At 39.2% G+C, this 17,805-nt stretch overlaps 1 protein-coding gene across 6 annotated transcripts in view; it reads right to left on the bottom strand.

Moving 5' to 3' along the window:
- Positions 1–1,621: 1,621 nt before the first annotated feature.
- The window catches only part of ida (anaphase promoting complex subunit 5 ida), a 45,119-nt gene continuing 28,935 nt past the window's right edge, over positions 1,622–17,805 (bottom strand). For all 6 annotated transcript variants that reach the window (XM_083135613.1, XM_083135618.1, XM_083135612.1 and 3 more), the window contains 6 exons: positions 16,608–16,736; positions 12,576–12,812; positions 11,602–11,795; positions 7,997–8,261; positions 3,999–4,256; positions 1,622–1,886 (listed from right to left, as the gene is read on the bottom strand). In XM_083135613.1, coding sequence (XP_082991739.1) covers positions 1,767–1,886; positions 3,999–4,256; positions 7,997–8,261; positions 11,602–11,795; positions 12,576–12,812; positions 16,608–16,736 — 1,203 coding nt within the window. In that variant the 3' untranslated portion in view covers positions 1,622–1,766. The remainder of the gene's footprint in view (positions 1,887–3,998; positions 4,257–7,996; positions 8,262–11,601; positions 11,796–12,575; positions 12,813–16,607; positions 16,737–17,805) is intronic.

A 17,805-nucleotide genomic window follows, 5' to 3' on the forward strand; every position in this document is an offset into this window, starting at 1 on the left:
TGTGTCACACAGTGGCGTGCGGTGCTAAATCAGGCAGGGGAACAGGTGCCCTGCACTTGCCCTCTCCCCTCCCATACCTGTTGTAATATAATACAGTAGACCAAGATAAATTCAACCCTTATTGAAATGAACCAAATAAACATAATGTAAAGAAAACATTAAAAACAAAATTGTTGATGCACAACGAAGAAAAATTAATAAAATCAATTTATGAGAAAAAAATGTTTTGTTGAAACCTGTTTCATCTCTCTATTTGTAGATTAAGTTGATATTTTTTCCTCAATGCAAAAGTGACAATCAGATGGCCCAGTTTTTTCATGACGTCCGCTAGATTTGTAGAAATTGTGACAAAACCCAAACTGTTACAAACTCACTTCTTGGGAACAAACAAGGACAACAATAATTTTCCACTGGAAGAGTATCCAGTTAATCATTTTACAGAGCTGTAGCAACTTGTTTGAAAATGCCTTGTGTATGATTTAGTTTTAATTTTTAATTCGGTTAGGATATGTGTTGGTTTGCTGTCTTTTCTGTAAAGTTCAATGAACTACAAGCTTTTGTCTTCAGCCGGTCAATCATACAACATTCGCAACCCTACGCTCGCAACGTACATTTGCTTTCTTGTCCTGCCGCTGCGTGCATCTTGGGACTGTTGGAACAGGTGGACGCAAGCTGTTCCTTCGGAAGCTATTTCGCAGCATTTAGCCAAGGCATTTAGCAGACGCTTAGACTGTAGATTATTCCAGTTCGTTATGAATGGCAGACGCAATTTAGCAGATTAGGAAACTATAGACTTACTACACTCAAAACTATCACTACGATGCAATTAAACTTTAGCACATAGCAAAAACTCAAAGGAAAACGAATTAGCTATGTCTCTCGTAGGGAACAGCTAGAGAGTTCAGCTTCCGCGGTGGGAGGTGGAACCATGAGGATTGTTTACCTTCGCGCGTGATCGGAAATACTCGGGGTCAGGTGGCAGAGGGTAGGTGAAGTAATCAAACGTCCATCCCCGGTGAAAGTTTTTCTTAGGCATGTTGATTTCGGAAGAAAGAAGTGTTCTTATAATGTTATTATAGATAATTTAAATAGCTAAAAAGGGCGATAAGTAGAAGGGAACAGCCTGTTCCCTCTGTTCCATGGAGGGGCCGCCACTGGTGTCACAGCCCCCTTATTGTTTTGTAGGGATTTTTGATAATGATCCACTGGTCCTCGGAATGAACCGTGGTCTGCAGCAAGCAGTATCTTACTTGACAGGCTGCATGACAAACAACTTGCCCTGATACAATAACTGAAGTATGATACATCCAGTTTCATTTTACAGTACCTCCTGAAAGACTCCAACCACATGCATCACTGTTGTACATCATGGGTTGCCCTAGTGGAATTACTTTTCCCTTATGAATTATTATACAGAGCTAATGCATGTGACTTAGGTAAGTTATTGGTTCAGCTCACCTTACAAACATATGTTTTTTATATCATTTAACAGAACAAAATGGTAGATTTGTTTAAAAAATGAAGTAACTGTCTTTGCAAGAAATAAAAGAGTTGAATTCCAAAACAATCACAAACCACATACTTCATTCACATTATTTATTTTCTTATTTTCTCTTACAACTTCATACGTTCAAATCAGAAAATTGCAAACATGGATTCTATTTCCATCTTCAATTAAATAAATAACAAGTTTTTAACAATTCTTTATTAGAAAAAGTATCACAGATAATACAAATTCTGTTCACGTTGTGAACCACTGCAAATATTTACAAAAAAGTTAGCAGGGTGTTTGCAAGCTTTGTTGGATGTTGTTCATCCAATTTCCTAAATTCCAATGCACACTTCTTTCGTTCTGGTACACACTCCAGCTCATTGTATAAAAGTGCCTGAAAGAAAAAAGCATTTTTTCAAACTATATTTGACATAACATTTTTTTAAAATATTTCTCATTATGCCTTCACAAGAATTTTACTTTTCAATTACCAGTTCAATGCAACTACATATACCAATATTTTAAGATAAAAAAAAATAAATACGGAGAAACTAGTACTCACTTTTATCCACGAAGCTGTTTTTTCTTCTTTTTTGATTAATTTCAGTGGCCACTGCCACCATCCTCGTTGGAACTTGCTGCGCTGTTGCTTGGCATGCGTCTTTTGTTCGTAGTTCTCTGGCTGCCGTTAGGTGCGCCGTGCGTCTTGGTGCGCGTCTGCTATTTCCGGGCGATAACTGCTGCAGTAGTGGAATCCAAGTGTGGTGCACTTGCCCGCTATCGATGTTTAGTTCGTGCAGGAAGTGCATTATGGCGTGCGTTTCCTTGATTTTGGTGTCTATGAGCGTGTGGGCAGTGTGTTTGACTCGAACCTTTTGAATTTTATGGCTATTGTATTTGATATGTCTAGCAAGACCAGTAGTGGGTTGGGCTTTTTTCGCATCTGCTAGGTGCTGTTGGATTCTTTCATTGACAGATCTGATGGACCTGCCGATGTAATGAGCCTTGCATTCACACTCTGCATCATATACACCTGGGTTGTCAAGGGGAGAGAGGAAGTACCGTTTGTGCTTGTTCAGTTTATCAGTTATTTTGGAGTTGGGTTTGTGCGCTACTTTGATGCCAAATGGGAGAAGGGCTTTGGCTATGCGGTTGGAAGTGGTGGGATGGTAGGGGAAGGCAAACCATTTATATTGGTCGCTGGGGGTTGATTGTGGTTGGGCTGTTTGTGGATGGGTTGATTGTGGTAGGTTAGGGTGTCTGACCTGTATTTCCGCCTTACTGCACCACTATAAAAAGCCCAACCCACTACTGGTCTTGCTAGACATATCAAATACAATAGCCATAAAATTCAAAAGGTTCGAGTCAAACACACTGCCCACACGCTCATAGACACCAAAATCAAGGAAACGCACGCCATAATGCACTTCTTGCACGAACTAAACATCGATAGCGGGCAAGTGCACCACACTTGGATTCCACTACTGCAGCAGTTATCGCCCGGAAATAGCAGACGACGCACCAAGACGCACGGCGCACCTAACGGCAGCCAGAGAACTACGAACAAAAGACGCACGCCAAGCAACAGCGCAGCAAGTTCCAACGAGGATGGTGGCAGTGGCCACTGAAATTAATCGAAAAAGAAGAAAAAACAGCTTCGCGGATAAAAATGAGTACTAGTTTCTCCGTATTTATATACTACCGCGTCTCTCTTTTCCCAATTATGAATAAAAAAAAAGGTATAAAATATGGAAATGTAACCTCGTTACATACAATGCGCACAATTACAATTCCACAAAAGAAATTTTAAAGATAAATATTCAAGATTTTAATATATAGTTAAGTTATGGGATAGATTATCCACTCACAAGATAACAGTTTTCTATGAATTATTGTTGTTCAATAGGTTTACACTTCATATTTATAAATATTTGTCCAGCCACACCAATGGCCAAGTTCTTAAGAGTTGTTGAATCATGATCTGGCCAAAAAAGGTTATTTGAAATTCTGCCATGAGGGTAGTGGCACTAGTGTCGCTAAATTAAGTTATGGTGAAGCCTGTAGTTCACATATTTTCCGAGGTTTCAGAACGCTTGGTGCTACTATATACATAACTTTAAATCCATATGAAAAATAAAAAAAGAATTGGAGTCATTCATTCAATTACAGACTACAATGGAATCCTCATTCTACATTCAATCTTCATAGTCCCACTAAATCATCATTTTATCAAGTTTTCCTGAATTTTATATTTTCCTGCTTCCTAACTTTATTCACCTTGGTTACTTGAAAAACTTAAGAACTGTGACTGTATAACAGAAATATCATATAGGTAAAATTATTAGCATTTGTAATGATAAACATAGCATGTTTTATTGGTTGATACTGTCAGGTACCAAACAAAAGAGAACAGAGAATAGAGTTTTTTAGTTATACACACAAACCAGAATAAGAAAGATGCAGTGTCTCAATAAAGTAATATTATTATAATCTGTAAACAACTTACCTGCAAATATAATACGTCCTTTACTCTATGATGAGCTTCAACTTTACTGAAATTTGCTTTCACTTTGTTCAGCATCTCAATAGCAGTGAACAGCACAGGCCGTCTCTTTTCGGCAGCCTGACCAACCGATGCTGCAACCACACACTTTGCATTTAGAAGCAAAGCTCTTCCCTGGTCGTAATTCCCTCCATGCGCCAAAACAGTCAGAAGGGCTTCATCTATCAGCTTAAGGGCTTGTGATGGCAGGCCCATTTGGAGCTGAAATGCAAATGTTCATGGAGAACCAATTTAGCACTCTAATATCAAGAATTATCCTATGTATGAGGTGCATGTAAAAAAAAAAAAAAAAAGGCCGATAATTTTTACGCGGGGTTGGCAACACCGATGAAGTGCATGCCCTAGTATTCTGTGCTTGCTACAGAGACAGAATCGTCAGAGTGGGGTTGCATATGTGCGAGTAGCTCTAAGGTGAAATGGCTGCTGTAATACAAAATCCCACCAAATGTGAAGTGAGATCTGTCATACGATTTCTGAACGCCAAAGGACAGAATGCAGCTGACATCCATTGGGAATTGTGTGCCATTTATGGACTGACAGTGATGAGTGAAGGGAAGGTCAGGCAATGGTGCAGAGAGTTTCGGGGAGGGCGTTCAAATGTCCATGACGATGAGTGTAGCGGAAGGCCTAGTGTTCAGTCGGACGATCTGGTGGGACGCGTTAACGAGAAAGTGCGTTCCAATCGCCGGTTCACAATATCTGAACTCGCCAGAGAGTTTCCAGAAGTGTCTGCGAAAACAGTGCTTCGAATTGTGACTGACAACCTTGGGTATCACAAACTGTGTGCGAGGTGGGTACCAAAAATGCTGACAGACACTCACAAAGAGCAAAAAGAATAACAGCTGCACGTAATTTTTTGGCCCGCTGGGGGGAGGATGGGGATGACCTCTTTTCACACATAGTGAAGGGGGATGAAACATGGATATCGTACGCCACTGGGGGGTCGAAGCAGCAGTCAATGCAATGGCGGAAATCTGGTTCTCCTAAAGCGAAGAAATTCAAACACCATCAGTTCAGAAAATCATAGCAACCGTGTTTTGGGACCAAAAGGGTGTGATTTTGTGGAATTCTTGGAACCAGGATGAACAATTACAGCAGAGGTGTATTGCGAAACACTGAATAATTTGCGACGTGCCATCCAAAATCGGCGGAGAGGAATGCTACGCTCTGGAATTTTTCTGATCCATGACAACGCCTACCCACACACAGCTGCTCGTACTGTTGAGACAATTAAAAGATTTCGATGGGAACTATTCAATCATCCCCCTTACAGCCCTGACCTTGCCACCAGTGATTTCTTTCTTTTTCTTCACCTGAAAAAGTGACTTGCATCAAAGCGTTCAACGAAAGTGACGTGCTCAAGACATCAGTTCTGGACTGGCTGCACACTCAAGTGGCAGATTTTTACGCAGAGGATATACGGAAGCTTGAGCCACGCTATCAGAAATGTCTGGAGGTTAATGCTGACTACGTCGAAAAATAGGCAAAGTATGTACTTGTTTATCAGTCACAATAAATTTCTTCTCCTATCATTTTCTTGTTTTTTAAAAAAATATCAGCCCTTTTTTTTTTTTTTTTGACATGCAGATACCAGTTCAATTTGTGGCTTGATACTTTTGCAGGTATCCAGCTAATTTATGCAAGAAATCTGACACTACCAAATAACTTCAGTACCAAAATTGTATTGTAAGAAATCATTTCATAATTAAAAAAAAAAAGTGGCAGATTATCGATGGAAAGTGGCATATCGGAACCAACATCAGAATTGGTAAAATTGCAATATTTAAACTGAAACCGATATAAAATCCTTGCTTTCAAAATGTTGATTTCAGAAACAAATGGATCTAGTTTTGGAAAGGTTAATGCAGTATATAGTGTTACACTATAGGGAAAAACATTTTGTAAAGAGTTCAAATTTCGAAAATACAGTCAAACCTCGATTATACATTTTTAGGGGAATGTGGCTGAAGAACTTAAAATGAGGCAAAATGTAAAAACCATTTGCCTCTTGGTGACCAGAAAAGTACAATGTAAAATCTGGGATCATAAAAATTTGGGTTTCACTGTGTTAGGGATGGGTATTGCAGTAGTTGCAAGTAAAGTAACACAAATATCAGCTACTACTGACATGAATCACAGAAAAGAATTAGGCCTCTATTTAATTACCTGAAATATTTTTGCTGCTATTGTTTTATAATTCAAGTATGTCTTACCTTCACATGTTTACTAATGAATAAAAAAGACAGAACTGAAATATTTGTAGTTTTCAAGATATGACATGTTAATTACTGCCATGTGGATTAAAATCGGCCATCTGCTAAAGGTTAAAAATTGAAGTCCCACTGTATTAACAGAAATATCAAAAAATCAATGTATGCAGAGTAAAAAAGTCCAACATTATTAGGTATTATTTAATTTGAATTCGGACATACTAGTGAAAAATAAGCTAGTAAGTTCTGAAATAAAAATTGCTTTCAATTCTAACAATTTATAATCTACAGAGTGGTCTGAAAGTCTTGTCACCCTCTACCGAAAAGTAATAAGAACAATAGAGGAACAATATAATAATATCAAATACATGTACTGTAAATATTGTTTTAATTGTCTATTTCAGATGGCTGACACGAGCTCCTACAGTTTGGAAGAGAGGCTGATTGCATGTGTATGGGCACATGAGCATGTGCATTCAGCCAAGAGCATCGAGGATGTGTGACATGAGTTCACTGCAAGATTCGGCAGACTAGCCCCTCTGAAGAGGACGATACTGCGTTGAGAACATAAACTGTTTCTGACAGGATCAATTAAGGACAAACCGAGGACAGGACGACCCTCAATGCGAAGGGACACATGTGCAGAGATGGAGGCATCTGTGGTATGATCACCCTCAAAGTCACTGCAAAAACGATCTTCTGAGCTACAAATTCCAAAAACCACAATGTTAACACACATGACAAAGGATCTGCATATGAAATCGTTTAGGCCAACATTCGTCAACGAACTAAGCGATAACGACAGGAACAAAAGATGGTTTCTTGATGTGTTTCCAATCCCACATGGAAAGGAGTTTTTCTCCGATGAGAGTGCAATTTACCGTAGTGGCCGGGCTAGGAATATTTATTTCTGGAGCAAAGAAAATCCACATTATTACGAAAAACTGGAGCACAACCCCCCCCCCCGCATGTGATGATTTGGGCTGCCATGTCAAGTAAGCACTTGCTAGAACCCTATTTCTTGGAGGGCCCTGTTAACCAGCACTCTTGTTAAGAGAGTGGTTCGTTCCACAGCTCCAGAGGTTGAACGTGGATTTGAATAATTGTTGGTTTCAACAAGATGGTGTCCCACCCCACTATGACATCAATGTCAGGGAATACCTGAATGAAGTTTTTTGGGATAGATGGATAGGGCGAGGATCACAACAACTTGCAACACCTCTCGATTGGCCTCCCAGGAGTACAGACTTCATGTCTTGTGACAATGCTCTGTGGGGTATTATTAAGGAGAGAGTTTCACAAGAGCGATAACAGAATACCCAACAGTTGATGGATGCTGTTCGGGCAGCCTTTGCAACAATCACCAAAGCACAGCTTCGTAAAATATCACAGAGGACATGGCGCCGCATCATTTTGTGCCACGAAAATGATGGTGTTCATACAGACCTTCTCGATGTGTGATGGTGTCAGTGTCAATGAAAACTAAAACCAGTACATGTGTTTGATATTGTTCTTATTACTTTTCGGTAGGGGGTGACAAGACTGTCGGACCACCCTGTACAATTACAGTGGCGTTTGAAGATTCCTTTTCCTGCTTTCTACAGTTCGGAAGCAATACGTTACAAAATTTTCTTTACATTATAAGCTCTTTAGTCACAGTTCACTGAAAATCATAATCAAGATTGCACTGTCACTGTATTAGTATTAGAAATGTGCAGGTGTTGCATATACCTGAAGATTAGCCATATGAAATCCAACCATAGCCCTCAGGTAATCAAGATGGTGTAGATCGGCCTGTGCCAAGGCTGTGGTGAAGAAGTTGATGGCGGTAGAGTAACTGGACTGTGTACTGCACTGCAGCTCGCCTGCCAAGATCAAAGCCCTCACTCTCAGGGAAGGAAGGGATTCCTTGTCCTGCTTGCAATGGTCAAGAAGGTTGTGCAGTAAAGTTGAAGCTTGCGTGTAGTTCCCCTGGCCAATGTAAAGCTCTGCTTTCCTGAAAAGCACATAACGAAAAGTGTTACTTTCTTTTAGGATACAGAATGTACCTCGATATGCATGGTATATCTAATGGTTCTGCATAATAGAGTATGAGATGGGGATTGTTCTGGCTAGTCAAGGTGTGGGCACAATTCACATACGTAGGGACCTCAATTCTTCGGTGCTACAGATGGCACAGTGGTAGCGTCGTTGCCTTGTAATCAAGGGGTTCTGGGTTTGATACCCGGTGGAGGCACAAGTGGTTTGGAACCCACTTTAAACTGTAGGTCCAGTCCCGATTAGCCTTAATGTGTATAAAGTGGACTTAAAGCACCAACTCAACTCTTCGGTGAAATCTTTTCCCAAAACTGTTGTTACTTTTCAGTGTTATTTTTCACAAAATTAGAGTATTTATTTTAGCACACTTTTATGACAAATGTACCTAAAAGTATATCTTCACTGTGCTTTTAAACTAGCATTTTAAATTGTAGGTCACATGGCCTCTGCCTGTTCATGACAGTTTCATATGTTGGAAACGATTTTTGAGGAAATCATTTTCTTGCGCAATAAATACTGATGCTATGGCTCCCATGTGACAATAGGTGACCATTCAACTTCCACCAGTACCATGCCATTTCATTAGGGAACACAAAAGTATTCTCATACGACAAATATCCATCCAATGTGTGGACAGGTGCACACACATTCTCTGCCAGAACTGCACCACTTTGCTTGGTAATACAAAACGTTTCTCTCATAAATAGGGAGCGGAAGTTGATGAAATACCATCTTTTTTCTGACATCTTGGATACGATGCCCATTAAATATACACAATATTACACTTCGTCTAGAACCCAAAAAAGGTAATTTTAAAGTGCATTTTTTGCCAATTTTCAGGTTTTAGGTCATTTTCCCCAATTTTCGGTATTTTTCTGTCATTTTTCGCAATATTCGGTGTATTGTTTCATCATATTTTGTCACTTCTTCCATTTTGGTAATATTCTTGAGTCTTTTCACCAAGGTGAACATAGGCCTCTATATATATCGCAGGATTGCAATTTATGAGCAAAAAAAAATGCTGAACTGGTGACAGTCTTTGTTGTGTCGGGGGAAACCATCAGGTGTCCGTCTGGGGCAAACTCAGATTTAAGATCAGATAAGGAGAGGCTGGAAATACCCTGGTCAGACGGTGAAACCTGCGGGGAAATTTTTCTGGAGAAAGCTGCTATGTTCGAGCAGGGGGGGGGGAGGGAGGCCATAGGAATGGGGCTGCCCAGGCGAGGTGACAGGTCATACCGCTTCCAGGCAGTGAAACCTGCGGGGAAATTTTTCTTGAGAATTCAACAATTTTCGAGCAGGGGGCTGCTCAGATGACAGGTCAATCACCACCACACCCATTTCAGTTGTAAGTCGTGTGTCGCGTACAGAACATGCCTAAAGTAAAAACTAGCCGAACATGTTTCTTGCGCCAACTCGTAAGTGAATATGGCGATCCCGTGTTCAGCACAGACGGCAGTGTCTTATTTTGTAAGCTTTGAGAGGTGAAGGTGAGTGCTGAGAAACTTTTCACAGTACAACAACACATTGGGAGTGAAAAATATTTGAAAGCAGCAGCTCGTCGGAAGGAAAAAAAAGAAACCTTCCCAACTCCTTCTGGGACAAAGTGCGAGTGTCTCCTACAAATCTTCAGTTTTACCAGGATCTTTGCAAAGCTCTGATTTCTGCAAACATCCTGCTGAAAAAGATGGGACAGTCCTGTATTACGCGAGTTCCTCGAACAATACACAGGGTGGAACATTCCTGATGAGTCAACTTTGTGCAAAGGATATTTGGATGCATGTTACAATCAGACCATGGAAACGATTCACGATTAAGTTCGAAACAAGAAGATTTTAGTTTCCATTGATGAAACTACAGATGAAGAGGGCTGTTTTGTTGTGAATGTGCTGGTTGGTACACCGGAAGAAGCCTGTCTTGGACAAATATTTCTGCTCAGAACAGAAGTGCTGCAAAAAGTCAACCATCAGGCTAATTGTAAGTTGTTCGATAAAAGTTTGTTTCTTCTATGGCCTCAGGGACTTGTGCACGACAGTGTTCTCGTTTTTGTGTCAGATGCTGCGCCTTACATAGTAAAGGCAGGAAAGGCTATAAAGGCATTCTACACAAAAATGGTCCACGTTACTTGTCTCGCAGATGCCTTGCACAGGATGTGTGAGGAAGTCTGCAGACATTTTCCACAGGTAGACAAACTTGTGTCTAGCGTCAAGAAGATGTTCCTTAAATGTGCGTCTAGGTTCCAGTACTTCCGTGAGACGACCTCTGCCTCCACGACCAGTTCTCACTCGCTGGGCACCTGGCTAAACGTTTGTTTGTATTACTGTGAACATTTTGATATTGTGACAGTTTCTGCAAAGAAGATGCTGCCTGCATTGCAATTGCCCAAAACCTGATGTCAGATTCTGACTTGAAGGGGCAGCTGGTATACATCAAGGCTAACTTTGGTATTTTACCCACATCAATAACTTGTCTTGAAAAACAAGGAGTGGCCATGCAGTCCGTTGTGAAAGAGATTCAGAAAATTGAAGAGCACCTTAAAGGAAGTGCTGGAGACATCGGACAATCTGTACTGACAAAACTGGAATACGTGATGGGAAAGAACTTGGGATACCAAACAATGTGCCAGGTGATAAAGATTCTTGAAGGTGAAAATTTCAAAATGGACATTTTGGAAGAAGAATTGTCACCAGGAGACCTTGCTTGCCTGAAGTACATTCCCCTAATATCCGTAGACGTCGAGAGAACTTTCTCTATGTACAGGAATGTTCTGGCTGACAACAGGCAAAGATTCTCGTTTGAGAACCTCCGAAAGACAAGGATGGTGTACTGCTACTCTCTGTAAGGTAAGTGGAAAAATGGTTAAATATTTAGAAAGTGCTTGTATGTGAGATATTTCAAACAATTTCTGGTGTTAACTTTTTCATTAAATTGTTTTAAAATTATTCGGTTGTTTCCATTGGAAATCCTCGTTGCATATTTTAATTGAAAGTGCATGGGGTATCATTTGGTGCCATTTTTTTTTTTTTTGAAAGCAAGATTGCATTTTGTTTTATTCCCTTTTCATTTCAATTTTTAACCTGAAACTAATAAATTTAATGGTCATTTTTTAGGACATTCTAAAGGTCATATACCTATATTTTTTAGGTCGTCAACTTCCGCTCCCTACCCATAACAAATATCATTGTTACGGCTCCCGTACGACAGTATTACACATAAGTATATTAACATATGTGTTATTTTCAAAATGGCAATGTCTAAGATTCCAGAAGCATAAAATATGTTGAGAATATTTTCCTTACCTGTACAAGCCTTCCCACTGATCTATGGCTGCTAATGAGGCAACGGCAGCTTCTGCTTCCTGCCACTCAGCATGGTGCATAGCTCTCACAAACCTCAGAAGCTGCTCGCAAAGCATCCACACATGGCACTGAGGTTCATGGGGAAATCTCGCACTTGCATGATCAAGAACCACTGCAGCCAGCTGGTACTCTCCCTATTGTAGAGCAGCATCAATTAAATTGATATGTGCATAAATTAGCACATACAAGTACTTGAACAATTTAAGATGTTCAGAATGGTTGTACACATTTAAAATATGATACATTGTAACTATGCAATATTAATCAAGCAGCGTTTTACTTAAAATATTCACAAATTCAATGATGACACAATTTTTTCAAATGCTATATTTCTATTTTTTTATTTTATGTTGTTTTTTTGTGTCATTTGGCTAATTGCTGTGATGAGAATGAATGAAGATAAGATAATGAAAGGACACACATGCCCAGGCTAGAATATCTTGACCTTGCCCCCTCCCCCCCCCCCAAAAAAAAACAACTGCAGTGCCAAGATCGTGAGTCAGCTGACAACTCAACAAGTTGGTAAAATTTTAGCAAAGAATTAAAGAAATTTGAAACATTTTCAATAGAGCTGAAACACTACCATGTTGATATTATTACAATTCTCATTGATTCTAATACACTGTAGCAGCTTAAAATAGTTCAGAATACAGTGGAACCCCGATTTTACGTTCCCTGGTTTTACATTTTCCTGCATTAAACCTTCAATTGTCATAGTCCCAATAGAGCAAAATGCTATAAAAGTTTTCCAGATTTTACATTTTCCCGCATTTTAAGTTCCTTTCATCTTGGTCCCATTAAAAACGTAAAATTGAGGTTCCACTGTATTCATAAAGTTTAACATATAAGTTTCCTATTGCAACTAAGCTATAGCATTCTATCAGAGTTTTCTTGTTAAATACTTTCATGCTTACATGCTCCATAAGAATATTTGCAACATTGCAGATAGCTTTGCACGTGCTTTCTCCATTGAAATAAAGAGAACCACGTGTGAAGTCAGTTGTGTTTAGGTGCAGCAGCAGCTGACTGCAGAGTGATGCCATGTCAGTCTTTCCATACAATGTCCACAGTGCGGCCTTTTGGGAGTAGCTGTTTGCCATCAATTCTATCATGGAATGCTGGCAGTTTAATACGTCACTCTTTGTTAATACCTATGGAGGAGTAAAAAAAAGATGTGTTAGACACATTTTGTTAACTTCCATCAATGGGCTATAATTAGAACTTTGTATTTCTTTCTCATATGTTAATAAAAGTGTAAATGAACAAAGAACAGTCTCTCTACTCATATTGACAAAATAAATTTTATTTTTGTTTATGTATACAGGGTGTCCAAAATGTCCTGTACCATAGGCCAATAGTAAAATTGACTATGACATGTTCTTTTGTTGCCGCACCACAATACACTAGGGCTCTGGCTGATTACCATATTTCCAGAACACTGGATTGGTCACAGAAGACTTGTTGAATGGGCTCCATGTTCTATGGATTTGAATCCGTGTACTGTGATCTGTCATTCCACTGGCAGACTTATGTCGAATTTGATGAATAACATATTGAACAAATACTGTGATTTGACCTATGGTACTGGACTTTTTGAACACCCTGTATTTTAGATTAGCACTGCTCTCTATTGTAAAACACAATTTATTTGTTTCTTTCAGAAATGAAACCTTTGTTGTAGTAACATACCCATTTACAAAAATATATGAAAAATCATTACACAAAGAACAAAAAGATTCCTGGACTTTTCCAAGTTTGCCAGGATTTCATGGTCAGTAGGAACTGTGAACAAATTGAATAAGAATTAATGTAAAGTTTTTTTTTTTACTCTGATATCCTCAGCTTTGCCATATTTTGATGACTAAACATAATCTAGAAGTATGGTTCCTCTCTTATACTTCATCAAACCAATTCATATGTAGCATGCCAAACCTGCTTCTTTCTTTAGGTTTGTGGTGCATGTTGAAATGCTTGCTAAATGAATATAGGACCTTGTTGCCATCCTGGAAAATAATGTTGGTGCCTGTGTCTTCACTGCTGATCATGTTCTATTTGATGATCCTTCACAGCAACAGCTATGAACGAGGTTACAAGTGAGCCAACTGACAAGTCCTTTGAATCAACATGACATCTTTCAGTTTCCTATAAATTCAGCAAGATGTACATCTCTAGTCACTATTGTTACCGAGACACAAATATGCCAGTCCATATTCATTTTGAGTAAGGCTGCCAGACATGATGAACTATTCTGTTTCCAGCTTTAAAACGAAGTAGGTGTGGCCAATAGGTTACCGAAATTTGAATTAATGCGCACGGTGCCCACTTTCTATTCGCCAGCACTTGCCCCTCCCTCCCAGCGCACGTGTTAGCTTCGGTGTCAGTATTTTCCACAACGTTTCGAAACTAGAGTGACTTTTAAAAATGTGCAAATATCTATTAGTTTTTAAAATGAGGACTGTTGTAAATACGAGAGATGAAGAAAATATAATAAAATAGAGGTAAACACTTACCAACGATGTCAGTTCTCGTCAATGGTAATATACCATGTAAGAAGAATTCACACAGCTGGCCGTTGTAGCGGAGTGGTTATCACTGTGCGCTACGATGCCAGGAGTCCCGAGTTTGAATCTTGGCCTGGGCATGGATGTTCTTTGTGAGTGTTATTTCATCAATTTCACCATATCATCACTCATCCTCATCCTCGCGATTAGCCAAGTGTGGCAGAAATGCGAAGTAAAATAAACCAAATGAATCATGCAATAATTTAACCAGCATAGACAAACTCATATCCATGAAAAAAAAAAAAAAAAACAATCACTTTCCTGCTGACGGCAGCAAGTCCAAAATCGGCTAAAATGTGCCATCCGCATTTTTGTTCGGCTGAACTTCCTTGCGGACCGCATAAATGCTTGTTTTTAAGACACCTGTTCAGAAGTCAACGATTCAACACAATACTCTGGATTCACTGCAATTTTGGTATCGCCACTTGTTCAAGGTTTCAAATGTAGATGTTTTGTAACACTTGCTGTTGAAGCCACATCAACATTCAATGATACTTACAACCTATAAACAGTATGCAAAATCTCGAGACCCACCACACGGCAACGGAGAGGAGGGCAGGTTTTGCAGGGTCGAGGGGAGGAAAGCTATAAATAGCCGTGTGCTTGAGGGTAACAGTGTTTCGGAAGATTCTTGACCACGAGAAATAGTGTCTCCATCTATGTTATTTTTCACCTTATGAATTAGATACAAGAAATGTGAAGTGCTTATTACGTACACACGTGTTGGAACATTAATAAAACTTTGTAGTTGCGAAGTTGGCTATATAGCAATTAGATACGATAACAGCTTTGGAATATTACAGACTTGTAACGATGTTTCTATAAAGGTCAGGTAGCAACACTGAATGGCACAGTTTGCCCATCTGTAACGCCAAAAGCTTGTGTCCCCGCCCTCTACAAATTCCTTCTTGGAAGCAGTTGCCAGTGTATGCATCTGGCATTTTTCTTTGACAAGCTGGGGGAATTTGGGTTCCTGAAATCTGAGCATGTTTTATGTGGGAAGTAAAGGAAAGGAAGCGTAGGTGAATCATTTAATAAATGCTAAAGAAACATTCCGTACGATTTTAAGCATCACTGGTTGTATTTGCACCAAGCACTTTGGCTTTCTCAAAGGTTTCGCTACAATCTTTTGCAGTGTGTTGAATTTACCATTCTAGATAAAACGCATGAAGTTGGAAGTAGTGTGTGCGTGTTTGTGGTATATACATCAACACGTGTGTAATCTAGAGATTCCCATGTCAGTCACTGTCGGTCTAAATCATGTTTTCTGATTCTGTCTAGTCCGGTGTTTCAAGATTCTAGACTTTACTTAATATTGTGAATTTGCAACACTGCACAACACAGAGTGACGGACAAGTAGCGCGAATTTCGTTAATTTGAATGAGTGAATGTCACCGTAGGTGCTTTACTAAAGAATGGTTATGAATTCATAAGCAAGGATAAGGCTAGTACATGCTTTCAACAGCATACAATGATGTATTACTCTAGTTTCAAATTGGCATTGAATGGACTATCTATCAGGGTGCAAAAGGTCTGCGGTGGGACTACTGTCAGAATCCACCAATAGGGCTGCACTGGCTTTCTCTAGAACACGTGCTTTTGTTTACATCCACTTCGTAGTAGAAAAAAAATGGACTTTATATGTGAACGATAACTGAAAAAAATTTTATGCAATGAAACATTACGACTATTAGAATTACAAGTACTCTAAAACTAAGTCATTAATGGAAGCATTCAACCTATGCAGCATGCATAAAATTCACATATCCATTTCCATATAATCTTAAGAAGTACAGCTAATACTCAGGTTCATATAAAAAACTAAGTACTTGGCATAGTACAGCGTCAAAAACGTAATATGAGGATTGTGGTTAAGGGTTGGTTAGGATACATTTAAAATATTAAGTTTTTGCTATTAGAAGTACGTAAAAACCCAGTCGTTCCTAAAAAAACTTGTACAGTAGACTTATTCACAGGTAATAAAGTTAAAAAAGTTGGGTAGGAAAGGCCAAACCTGCAGGTTGCATTGTGATTAATACAGGTTTTTTAGATTTCTAACTTTTTTAACTTTATTACCTGTGAATAAGTCTACTGTACAAGTTTTTTTTAGGAAATACTTTGTTTTTACGTACTTCTAATAGCAAAAACTTAATATTTTAAATGTATCTTAACCACAATCCTCATATTACGTTTTTGACGCTGTACTATGCCAAGTACTTAGTTTTTTATATGAACCTGAGGAAAGAGATAGTCAATCTCTGAAACGTCGTTCTACAATAAGAGCACTATACTCACATACGTAAGTACAATTTTTAACTTTCCTTTTTTATATTCTGGATTTGTGAGTAACATGCGACTAACCTACAAAATACAGCTAATACTCACATCAAACACAAGTGATGGTTTTCCACCTGTCACACCTGCATATTGAGCAAATGACTGGATTCCCAATGATATAAGATAGCTTAAATTCAACTCGCTGCTTTTCGATATTGATCTCTCCATTAATATTTCCTGAAAATAAATAAGGAGGGCATTTTATAATTTTCGTTCAATTAAATTAATTAGTAATTAAAGTGAAATATGAGTGTGATCCTACTGCTGCCAGTAATATAAAATCACTGTGAATATTTTAAGATATAAAATATTGCATCTGCTTATACAGTCACAAAAAAATTGCAACTGCTATGGAATCATTGAAACTATAATATTTAATGTAGCTTCCAAATTCATTTTCTTCTTCACTATAAGGAGTCTAGTTTATGACATTGTTTGTTGTTTTTACGTTTGCCCAGTTTGCATTTAGAAATCCATTTTATATTAGGCGCATCCAGAAAGTAAGTTTCCCTGGGGTCGTGTACAAAAAGGAAACATTATCTCATTCAATGATTTATTGCCACAGATACAGCACTTGTCCAGTTACTTGTCAACATAATTCCCGCCGGAATTTAGGCACTTGTCATAGCGTGGGATCAACTTTTGTATACCTGCATTGTAGAAGTCCGCTGCCTAGGCGCCGAACCATTTGAACAGCCATTTGAACCTCTTAGTCGATGTGAAAATGTTGACTGGACAGGAACTTTTTCAGTTGCAAGAACAGGCCATAATCACTGGGAGCGAGATCCGGGCTTTACGATGGATGATCGAACACATCCCAAACGAACCTGTCCAGAAGGGCTGCAGTGCACCTAGCCATATGCAGCTTCGCATTGTCGTGCAGCAAGATCACCCCGCACTGAGCTTACCATGTCACTTATTCTGAATGGCTCGTCGCAATGTCCCCAGTGTTTCACAGTAACGGTTAGCATTCATAGTCTCACCTCTGGGCACGAAACTCGATGAGCAGAATGCCTTGTCTGTGCCAGAACACTGTGCACATCACTTTTCGTGCCGACACAGTCTGTTTGAACTTTGTTCTGCATGGAGATCCACTGCGACGCCAATGCATGGACTGCTGCTTGCTTTCTAGGGTGTTGTATGCAACACACGTTTCATCCCCTGTGATGATCCAGTTGACAAAATTGTCATCATCGTAGTAACGCTGAAGAAATGTCAGCACCGTGCCCATGCATTTTCCCTTGTG

Source organism: Lepisma saccharinum, chromosome 14, assembly GCF_977018435.1.
Source record: "Lepisma saccharinum chromosome 14, izLepSacc3.1, whole genome shotgun sequence".
Classification (NCBI taxonomy): Eukaryota; Metazoa; Arthropoda; class Insecta; order Zygentoma; family Lepismatidae; genus Lepisma; species Lepisma saccharinum.